This window comes from Diplotaxodon limnothrissa, linkage group LG2 (genome assembly GCF_057381915.1).
Source record: "Diplotaxodon limnothrissa isolate DT_005_m linkage group LG2, D_limnothrissa_male_GT1.1, whole genome shotgun sequence".
Taxonomy (NCBI): Eukaryota; Metazoa; Chordata; class Actinopteri; order Cichliformes; family Cichlidae; genus Diplotaxodon; species Diplotaxodon limnothrissa.
This window is the reverse complement of record NC_140597.1, coordinates 33,273,202-33,284,993: the sequence shown is the minus strand read 5'-3', so window position 1 is coordinate 33,284,993 and position 11,792 is coordinate 33,273,202. Positions and strand designations below refer to the sequence as shown.

The window sequence follows — 11,792 nt, the reverse complement described above, 5'->3', positions numbered from 1 at the left end:
TAAAAACATTCATCAGAGATTCTGGTGCATATTCGCACGACAGCATCACATAGTTGCTGCAGATTTGTGAGCTCTACATGCATTAATACACTGAACTGCTGTCATGTGATTGACTGATTAGACAAGCAGTTGAAAAGGCATACCTGAAAAAAGGCACCGGTGAATACATATAACTCACTAACTCATTAAAACAGGGCCTTTTGTATTTTCTTATACCACATAATGTTTTTTTCACTCATACTTAATTCTTATAAATATATGCTGCATGATTAAATATGAAAGATGATGATTACATGAATTGATTATATTAAGAGGCATTTAAGTCTTACACAGACATTTACAAATAGAAGACACAAATATTTACTGTAACTTTTTCCTGTTTTTCTTCCATGTCACATTGGCAATGAATTAGCTTAGCTTAACTAGCTAGCTAGCTAACTAACCTAAAAAACAAACAAGAAACCAAAACAAGGTGAAATATCCACATTGCCTCTGCCTAGGGGTGGGTTTTGATTATCTATTTATCGATTAAAATCGATTCTGGCTTGGATAACGTGATATCGATTCATTAAAATCCTAAATCGATTTTTAAATATAAATTTATTTTGCCCGAAATGCCAGAATCTCAGGTTAAACCTCACGAAATTTCTACAACCACCAAACAGCTAAAACAGTCAGTGAGAGCAGGTACACGGATTCTGCACAAAGACGTAAACACAAAACGCGGACCCAAGGCATCCAAATCAGTGAGATGTCGCCTTTCTCACCCGACGGCCTGTACACAGACGCAGACACGCCGTGGGCGCTGAAAGCCGACAGCTCACTGATTTTGAAGCGTCAGCGGGCGCTTTTTGTTTACCTCCTTTTTGCACTAGATTCTGAAGCTGCAGGTTTTTATCTCTCTCCAAACAATATTGACTGAACCAGCAGCCAAAGATGATCCAAACTACTTTTTTCACATAAACTTCGTCACCCACTCCTACTTATTACCCACCAGTCTATGGTGTCGGCCACTGTTTGTTTGTTTGTTTGTGTGTGTGTTTTTTTTTAACTTACTTCCGACAAGAAAGCTTAATTTCTGCTGTTCAATACTGAACAAATTTAAACTTTTTAAAATTAAGCAAAATTGCAAAAATGCTTAGCTGTGTCTCTAATCAAACCTCTGTAACTTTGCTTTGCTTCACTTCGTTTTTGACTGCACAATGTATTTAAGGTCATCTGCTATAAAAACCCAGCAAACCGCCTTCGTGTTTTTCTGTGTTTTATCCTCAGTTACTTTGACACAAAGGAATCAGCTGTGATGGTTACACCTTTGATAATGTCTCACAAGTGTCAGCTTTCTTTTTATAGATATAAAAATATAGAAATGTACTGATAAGTGATCAGAATTATAATATTTATGACTGTCTGAGGCAAAATTTCCCCGATTCGAATCGAATCGAATAAATTCGGGACCTTGTGAATCGGAATCGAATCGATTCTAGAAATCAGTGACGATACCCAACCCTACCTCTGCCTATTAGTAGGTTATTGAATTAAAAACAACAACCTTGTAATAAATCTCAAATGATTTATTTTTTATTTACAATATTTTACAACAACTTTAATTTATGAAGCCACGTAGAATCTTACCTAAACAGTATAAAATGTTCCTAGTTACAGGCTCTTAAGCTACATAGAAGTAAGTCCAATATTTTTCAAGGTTTATGGCTGTGGAGGTGTAGGAAGACAGGGACATCTATATATCAGAACAACAATCCCTGGCTCCTCACATCTACATGTTGAAGTTTCTTGATGTATATCTGTGAGTGAGTGTCTGAATGTTAGACAAGGGACTAATACATAGAAAAAAGTGTTTGTAATGATGGGTGTAGTAAAAGTGCTTAAAAGTACAGGTTCATTTGCAATTTCTACAAGTTTTGATTCTGTTAGCTAAAAAGTCTGGGGAAAACAAAAATGTTAATTGAAAAGTAACCAAAGGTCTGACTCACCTATTAACACTTTGGAGGCCTCTAAATTTATTTGAAAATATTCATGGTATGAAGTAAAATTTTGCATTGATCTATAAAGTTTTAGTAAAGAAACAAATTTGCTGACTCTGAGGATTTTTCCACGAATGACCCAGTAACAAAATCCACCTACCAGCATCTCTGAAGCTCTATAATTTAATACTATTATTTGTTTTAAATAAATGTAAAAGCATGTGAAAATTGCTCGTTGATATTTTTTATTGAGTTTTTACTGAGTTTTCGCCTCTGAGCAGTTGCCAGGCAACAAGTAGACTCCAGGAAGTGCCTGGGCCTAGTCAAAAAAATACTCTGACATATATCGCTCTGTAAAGCAGTAAACACACATTTATACAGTGTTTCTAAGAATCAAACATACCAGATATGATGTTCTTACTAGTGATCTTAAAAAGTGCAGGTTTTATTCCTCAAACTTTTTAAATTATTACACACCTTTCCCCCTCTTTTCAGTCTTTGAGCTAAGCTATTTCACAGAGCTATCTGGGAGTAGTGTCAATGTTCTCATCTAACTTCCTTTCAGATCAAGAACAAACTTTTTCACAGCTGATATTTAGAATTTTTATTCCAGTAAGGGGAGATTCTTCCTTTTTTTGTACGTGCTTTTGCGCAAGTTCTCAATGGGAAATGAGCCAGCATTGGCACACCTGTGGAGAAAGGAGGACAGGTAACACCAGGTGTCATGTAAAGTGGTCAGTAATTGTTTATTTAGTGGAGAAAAAGATTCAAACAAACTTCTCAGTACTTTTAAGGTTCAGAGAAGCTATTCCCGCAGATCACTGGGAACCGCGGGGAATAGGTTATGTCCCTGGTGGGTAAAGTCAATTATAATAAAATGGTTTTCCTTTAGAGTCAGCAGGTGTCAATATCACAAAGTAAAGACGTATTAAGGCTACTTTTAAACAATTTTGAAACAATGAGAGAGATTCTTCACAAGTGGAAAACATCCAGTGTTCCCAGCAGAAAGATGGAACTAGCATAGTTTGTTTGTTTTAGGCTCAATAAACACATTCTAGAAAGATGCATAGTTTTATGTTAATATTATATTATTTGTACCATATTTGTAACATATGACTCATTTATTTGTTATCAAACGTCAGTTATTGGCTTACATTTTTATGTGTGAGGATCACAGGACTAACTTGACTTGTGCAGATTTTTCAGATATTCAGTATTTTTTTTGTGGTACCTTTTTTGTTATAAAAAAAGACAGTATTTGTTGTGTAAAATGCAATTCTTAAAAAACTGATTTTTGTCACTTTTCAGTGAATCTGAACTACAACCAGAAGCAACAATCACATATTTTAATATTAAAATAAAAACAAGGCAATCTGTGAAAGTTGTAAATAATTATTTACATGGAGGCCAACCACGAAGTGTGAAGTTGGAGGCAACTCAGCTAAACTTCTTTTTGTGTGCACATGTTGCTGTTTATGTACGTGCACGTGTCCTTGCACTAGCAAACAGATGCGTGAGTGTGTGCATCATCATCATCATCATTATCATTAGCATGGTGAGAGTATCTGTTGAGGGGGTGTGCTGATTCCGGGACACATCACATATTCATCCCTGGTGTGCTCCCCGTTCTGCCCTGAATCATACCTCAGCCCCTCCCTCCAAACCCCCCCACACACACACACGCACATCTCGAGAGCTTATTCATCCATCTCACTGTATATGTAATGCGACCTGATATAGCTGCCTTCTGCACATGTTGAGAAAAGTGACTGGCTTAACATAGCCAAGGCTGGATACCTTGAACACACACTGCGTCTACTACACACAGTTATACAGATAATAAATATCCCCTCCCTTCTATAAACAAATATCCTCACTTTTGCACGACTCCCTCATTTTACTGGATGGAATATTCCATGCAAAGCCCTTATTCAATAGGTTATCAATTTCAGACTTGCTGAAAGACTTGTTGCATTATATAACTGTATGTCTTATGCTTTGCTACTCAGGTTTCTGCTCTCTGCTTTCATCTGATTAAGTGTTCGTGTAAATTCATTATTGATTTTTTTGTTCTTTTGCATCATCCTTATAGAGCACTTAGAGTGAGATTAGAGCAAAGACAAGAACAAAGAAAACTCCCACTCACTTCTGTGTAATTATTTCTTTATTTTTTTAATAAAGCAAAGCACTTCCATAACAGTTTTTTAATTTTTCATCAAAAAAAACAGACTCTAACGAATGTCACAGTATGTCTCATGTTCTGTTCTGAAACTCACAGTCATCATCGAGGTTTGGTTTCAGATTTAACATGTGGGGCCGACGTGGACTGTATGTCACAGTTAGGCTTCATTGGTCGTAAACAACACACATACACTTTTCCATAAACACATACTGGGGTTAGAAAGGTTCAGCTTATAAAGAGAAGAGATGGTTCAGAGTGTAAATGCTGCATGCAGTTTTAAAATACAGTTCTTGGTCATTTTTTGTGTGTATGAAGGATTTTTTTTTTCAGATTTCAGGTTAGAAAAAAAGCACATACAGACATGTAAAATAATAAAAAACAATATCAGGTATAAGTGTAATAAAATAGGACTTCTGGACTTCCACACAACATGCATACAGGCACTCACTTTTCTAAGATAGATGAAGATCCGTCTCTTCCAGACTTTTCTAGACTCTCTTATCTACATCACTTAAGTTTCACTCACACAACCACAACAGAAAATTGAAACCCACACACAAATCAGTTATAACTCCATGTCTGGGATATCGAAAACTTTTAGATTTATAAAGGGCAAAGTGATAATAGTGGAAATCAAGAGGTGCATATTTAATTTGCTTGCCATCCTTTTACAGTCTAAGCATCTCTTCTATCTTCACAAACAGCTGTTTACTACGATCAAAGTACAAATCCATCTAGTCTAAGATACAGTGTGCTGGATGCATATGTACAGTGATGGTGTGTGGTATGTACAGATGGTTTGCTGGCATCTCTGGGATCACACAAGGTTTTGAATCTGAAGGAGGGAGGTTAGTCACTCCTGGTTGCATTGAAGTGAACACCTCAAACTGCTTTACTTCTCTCCTCCTAGATCTCTCTTGTTAATCCACATCTTTATCCTACTTCTGGTAATGCCAAATAATCTTCCTTTAATAATGTTAGTGATAATTGGATGGTGAGTACTAGTTAATATAGAAAACAGCTGGATAGTTTTACAACGCCTGCGCTGTTTACAGCTGTGATAGAAAAAAAAAAAAGACATCTGGAGACCCCACCAGCTAACTTCGTAGTTTTCTGCCTTTGTGTTGTCACTGTCATTCAGCTCTGATGTCATCCTAAGCCTGTACTATGAAAGATCAGGTATTTCACGATCAATTGTGTCTGGCTCTACATCAGCTCAACTGACCTGGCACTTTTAAGCAGCTCCCTGCTGCCTTGCCTGTCTCCTGCTTCAGTGTAGCACCCCTTGCATGTTGAGGAGGCAACTGAAAGGACTCAAGATCCAGGTTTTTGTTAGTATTAGAAAGAGGAGAGGGAGAAATCAGAGAAAGAAACAGGTAGAAAGGAGAAAGGAGTTCAGCTGAAAAGGAAATGGAAGGAGAATAAGAGTATGGTGAGGGTGAGGAGGTGGAGTGGGCGTGGAGTGATGGCTAGGGAGGAGAATGAGGGGAAGGCTTGGTCGTCATAGCTTGGAGCACAGTCCAGCTCAACACAGCGGACAGAGGAATCTTCATTGCCATAGTTGGTCCAGTATTCTTCTTGGTCGAGTTTGGGGAGGGCTGCCTCATCAGCTGACAGTTCATACTTGGAGGGGAACTGAGGCTTGACCGCAGGGAAAGGGAATGACTTCACTGTTTCTGAGCTCTTCTGGTACAAGGACTTTGATTTGGATTCGGGTTTGTTCTTGGAGAACCACCAGCGGGTCTTGGTACTGAAGGTGGTTGTGGTGGATCCAGCCAGAGAGCCGGGGTCAGGAAGAGGGCAGAGAGCGAAATCCATTTCTCGGAGGAATCGGAGGTCCTGACCACGACGTGTAGATGGGGAAGTGCACACAAGGTCAGATGAGGAGATGCGGGCCTTGCGGAACCACTCCCAAAGGGGACGTGCCTCACAGCCACAGGACCAGGGGTTACCATTGAGGCGGAGGAACTGGATGTCTTGGACATCTTTCATGGTCTGTCCTGGTAGCTCAGCCAGGGAGTTGTTGAACAGGTAGAGGATGGTAAGACGGCCAAGGTCACGAAAGGCCTTGCGGTTGACCTGCCTGATGCGATTGTCATGCAGAAGGAGACGGTCCAGGTTGACCAGACCCCTGAACACATTTTCAGTGAGGGTACGGATACGGTTCCCATGCAGGAACAGATGGGTGAGGTTGACCAGATCAGAGAAAAGGTCATCATGCAGAAAATGGAGTTGATTTTCCTGCAGCAAAGTCAAAATGCAACATTTAGTGCTGGGAAAAAAGTGAAAAGTAAAACTATAGACTGCATATAAAAGATACACATAGTCTCCAATGCAGAAGTGACTTAAGCTTGCAATCTGTTTAGTTGTCAGAAGGGGGCGACTGCTGGTTTAATTCTCAGCTCATTAGACACTTTTGTGATGAGTTTGTGGTTTCAGTCACTAGTTTAATGTCTTACCATGCAAACCATGATGTTCACATTACAAATTATAATCCCACTAAGACTAAAATAAATGATGATGGATTGTATATATATATATATATAAAAAGGCTACTTCGTGATTGCAAGTTGCTGTCTTAAAAAACTTGAAACTAATGATTAACATCATAATGTTTACATCTATCTTTAATATACAGTCTATGAGAAAGACTAAAGAAGCTGGGTATGGTGGTTTTTGTTAAAGACTGCATACAACAGATTCAAGTCTTACAACAAAAGGTCAAAGCTGATTTTGAATCCTGAAATCTAGAAATGATTGGAAGCTCACACAATGTGTGACACAAAAGCTGCCTTTAACGAATTACTGAACATCCAACATTTCTCTTTGAGTCAGCGATCAATATGAGCAGTAAAAATAAATAAATAAAAGAATATCTCACCTCCCTCTGATTGCAGTTATAATTTATGCACACGTGAGAAGTGATCTGTTTGAAAGTAGCTTTATAACACTGAGAAGTGACCTGCATTGTCTGAGTCACACTGAATGTGGGATGTGTTCTCTTTAATTCCCTCAGAAGGCTTCTTGGCAGGCAGTTATTGTCTGATTGGAAGAGAGTTTAAATTCAGGAACAGATGAGATCTCACTGTTAGCTGCCAAAAGCTGACAGCAACCAAAAAAATAATGCACATGGCATCTCTGCAAGCTAATTTTCAATGCATTAAAATCAAATCACTGCCTGTTATATTATATCTCTACTTAAAAAAAAAAAAACTATTTGGATCTATTGTACTGGTTTTGAAGTGATTTAAAAAGATGACTTTAGGTTTTCTTTTTCACTTATTTTAAATAAAATTAACTTAAGGATGAATATGAAGTGTTGTAGTAATTTTCCTGCCTTCTACAAGTGGTGATTGTATCACCATCCTTGCCATCTATATGTGTATTTTAAGTTTGGATTGATATTACTTCCTCTGACTTGTAGATACACTTGCTGAAAGTAAATGTGTGGACATGTGTTTTGTTTTTTCTTTTACAATTTATATTATTAGAAGATCTGTCAACTACCCACTTAGCTTACATTGATCATTATCTGCATTGAGTTTATAGTAATTAAATAAATCTATTGTCATATTGTAAATCTATCCTTATACGATAGTTTCAGTGTTTTTTAACTGCTCAATGGTTCTAATTTTCTTTGTAGATATACATTTCTGCATCTTTTTATTTTTACAACTTATTTTTGTTTGCATATAAATGCCTGTGGTGTGTGCAACTCACGCTTCAACACGTGCAATATGAAAGCATCAACGTGCGTGTGGGTGTGCAGCCTGTGCAAGCTTTAAATCAATTCTACAACACAACTAAACGTAGTAATTTTGCATACCCTTGATCATACCCATGTATTACTATCCAACATCTTACTGTGAACGTACTGGTCATCTTTTAGGTGTGTGTGTGTGAATGTTGTCTTTACCTGCAGATAGAGAAATTGCAGGCTGTACAGCTTGTGGAAGAGATCATGGGGGAGAGTGGCCAGCTTGCAACGATGCATATGCAGGCTCTGCAGCTTCTCCAAGCCCCTGAAGGCTCCACCTTCCAAGTGGCGCAGTGAAGGGTTGTCACCCAGATCCAGCTCTTCCAGTACCCTGAGGTTACTAAAGGCTCCGGCCTCAATCCATGTGATGTTGTTGCCATATAGCCAAAGCACCTGCAGAGGAATTCAACAGGACAGCAAAGAAAAATAAGAATAATGGCATGAGAGAGGAAAAATACATTTCTGCACATAATTTCTATAAATAGTGTTGTCACTCTGCTCACTTGTGTCTCAAAGCCAAAAGAGTCTGCGCGAAGCTCTGTGATGCGGTTGTTCTGGAGGAAAACACGTTGTGAGTTGTAGGGCACACCGGCCGGCACTATGGTGAGGTTCTGGGACTGGCAGCTGACCGTCATGGGCGTAGGGTAACACACACACAGCTTGGGGCATGCTGTGACCCCACCCGGCTTCACCACCACCAGCCACAGAATCAGCCATAGGGTTAGTCCACCTGGAAAGAGAAGAAAAAGGCAATGTTAGCATGAGAAAGCTGCAGGAGTAGCAGCTTGGAAAAACGTGCACATTGTGTGTGAGAAAGAGTGACTGGCAAAGAAAAAGAGATTGGATTCAGCTTTAGGTACCATTTCTTTTTCTTTTTGTCTGTCTGTCAAAACTTTTGTTTTGTTGTTAGTGATTCCTTTTAACATCGCTGTGCTCTTACCCGTGACCTGTTGATGGATTCAGAACCTTAGGTTTCATATATAATTCAGCAGCTTACATTACAAAAATCAATCACCCATTCATATCCACCTTATCACTTTACCTAAGTAGCAGTGGATTTTGTGACATGGTTACATAACCGTGGATTTCAGCAGTTTAGACTATAAATTAGCCACAAATCAAGAATCAAAATATATTTAAGAGGCAGAAACGAGAAGCATATTGCCTCCCTGTTACATTTACCCCGTTTTCTACTTCTCAGGCTGTTTCAACCAAAAGGATGTTTCCGCTGAAAGGTTGTCTACGCGGAGGGCACGCGTAAAACTAGTAACCAAACCCGGATCAGTTTCGGTTCTTATGATTAATTTAGCAGCTTCTTGGCATCGCTCAGATTACGGTGCACAAAAAAGTGGGCAAGGCGGGAAAAGTACATGCGTTAAATATTAACGAGGTTCCTTTTCATCTATTGTGCGCAAGATTTTCCAGCGTCTCACCCCTGACCTCTTAACAAGTTGGACTATTAGCCGCGCTGGACGCTGAGAGACAGCTGGAACCAGAGCTCTGGAGTCAAATAGGGCATATGTCTTTCATATTTACACTAACGTTAAAGTAACAAATTGTGCGCGCAAAACTCATGCTTTTATCTCTCCATGCGTAAAACAGTATGGAGAGCAGAGGAAAAAGCTTTGACCAAGTAACTTTTTAAGCAGATCACAAAATCTGTACCCCACAGTGAGCATCCCTGACACGTTTCTTTAACTCTCATAATATGTAGCTGACATATACAGTTTATATTCACAGTAAAATGATTAGAAAACAGTCAGACTGACTGCGCGTAAATCGAAGTCTACACTTTGTTTTTCTGTCTAACAAAGGCTGCTTAAACCCAAAATGACACGACAATATTCCCTGAAAACACTAAAAAAACTGAAACGTGTTCAAAGGTAAGTAAAAAGGTGTCAGCTATAAGCACATGAATGCACCTGTAGAATCTGCAGATGCAAAATGGTGAGGAACTTACCCTTGTAGTTGCGGGCGCTGGAGCCCCTCACGGTGCGACGAGTTTCCATCTCGAACCAAAGCCGAAAGCGAGTTAGCCTGCACGGCGTGGAAGTGCCTGCTTGATGCTATCTCTGCTGAGATTCAGCTCTGGTGACCGAGTCACTGCTACTTCAGGCAGTGACGTACCGGAGTCCCGAGGAGCTTTTTATCCCCGTGGCCGGTCTTCGCCCACTGCCGTGGGTAGCGGAGGATCCTCTACGTCAGCCTGGGAGGAGGAGTTACCGGAGGAAGCGACTAGAAAGGCAATGGCAAAGCTTGCCACTGTCATCTTGGCGGCAGACCTCCACTGGCTGTCAAAAGAAAAATAATATAATTCAACATTAATCATTTATTATGCTGTGATAATGAAACACAACATAAACTAGAAATTTTATAATTTGTTTTTATAATTCGTTACATTTTCTTTCTGAGCATGTATTAAATATTCTAACCATTCCCCAACGTTTAATACAAATATCCAGTATTTAGTTTAACTATTGCAATAATTTCTTTGTTCATCGTTTAAGACAACTCGCAGTGTGGGAGGATTGGAGGTGGATGGAGGTGACAAAAAACTAATTACTGAGAAAAAAGTAAGAATTATTGCTGCATGACTACTGCACATTAAACGAATTCGTGTGTAGCCTCGTGGCACATGTACTCTGGGGAGGTGGAGGTGGGAAAACTCATCTGGCCTTAAAGTCAAGTTATCGTTTCTCTTCTTCGGTGTAGGCCAGGCTAGAAAGAAGCCGATAGACGCCTACAGTTCAGAATAACAGATGAACATGAAAGGGAAACCCAGCGGTGGAGCGAAATCATCTACCACAGCATATGACCTGGTTATATTAGTGTGTGTGAAAGGGAGAGATAACACCACTGACATATCGTAGTAGTACAACACCTGCACATCAGGCTGCATTTATTCACACCAATCCTCTTTGCAAATGTCACATTTACCAAAGCAATGCATTATTAATCCTCCAGTGGACTGATGAAATGTGGATTTTCTTTGCGCTGTGGATGTGAATAAAGATGATGGGATGACTACCAGTGACACAGGGACACAGAGTACCCATTTGACTGAATAGGTCCCATAAGTCGCATCCTTGAGCCAATTTGGCTGCAGAACAAATGATTTGCTAGAAAAGGCGCGAAGCAGCGCGCACGGGCGGGACGTGGGATGGATGACAGGGGACATGGAGCTTTGTTTTGTTTTTTTCCATGTGAAATTAACTGTGTCAGGGCAGGGGTGGGCAGAGTTTACTCACAAGTGAGTCCTTCCTTCGTGGCACGGGTCAAGCCCAGGTCCAGCATGATGCGCATCATCTGTTCCCCAGTGAACACACGCTCACCAAAACCTGCTCCTTGAAGGTCATTTGTAACTCCAAGCTGTGAGCGAAGCGCAGGCAATAAAAACCGTCTGGAGTCACACGATTTCTTGGCGTCGGTATAGTGATTGGGGGAGGCAATTCAACAAGGAGGCATTAGTGGCCTCAGCGGGGGTCTGTGGAATAGATAAGGTCGCGTGTGTGTGTGCACATGTAATGCACACAGGGTATTCTTGGCCTCAGGGTGAGTGGGGGAGGCAGCCAGCTCACCAACAAGTGTCCACCTTCAAGTGTGTGTCTGCCCACCTGCATGTGGGCGGCTCTTGGTGCCCCTTCTACAATAATGATCTAGTATCCATGCAGACTGAGACAATTTATGATTCATTCTTGTGTGTGTGTGTTTACATCGGCGCTTACCTGAGACTTACCTGAGTATGTGTGTGTGAGATGCCAAAGCTATGGCCCATCTAATCAGAACAAAATATTAAAGTGGATAAATGTATGCAAGGACATACACACAGGCACACATCTATCTCCATTCCCAGATACATTCTCTCACTTGC

At 40.1% G+C, this 11,792-nt stretch overlaps 1 protein-coding gene across 1 annotated transcript; it reads right to left on the bottom strand.

Moving 5' to 3' along the window:
- Positions 1 to 5,559: 5,559 nt before the first annotated feature.
- rtn4rl2b (reticulon 4 receptor-like 2b) lies at positions 5,560 to 9,930 on the bottom strand. The gene is made up of 4 exons (XM_085371592.1): positions 9,882 to 9,930; positions 8,425 to 8,651; positions 8,081 to 8,314; positions 5,560 to 6,405 (listed from the first exon to the last, which is right to left on the bottom strand). Exons 1-4 carry the CDS (start codon positions 9,928 to 9,930, stop codon positions 5,560 to 5,562), a joined length of 1,356 nt encoding a protein of 451 aa, XP_085227718.1.
- Between the last annotated feature and the right edge of the window lie 1,862 nt (positions 9,931 to 11,792).

Excerpts from the sequence above, each read along its gene's own strand:
- rtn4rl2b (XM_085371592.1), bottom strand. The coding sequence starts at position 9,930 with ATGGAAACTCGTCGCACCGTGAGGGGCTCCAGCGCCCGCAACTACAAG. Across the intron at positions 8,652-9,881 it reads CAGCGCCCGCAACTACAAGG|GTGGACTAACCCTATGGCTG; the intron begins GTAAGTTCCTCA and ends TTCTCTTTCCAG. Across the intron at positions 8,315-8,424 it reads CTTTTGGCTTTGAGACACAA|GTGCTTTGGCTATATGGCAA; the intron begins GTGAGCAGAGTG and ends ATTCCTCTGCAG.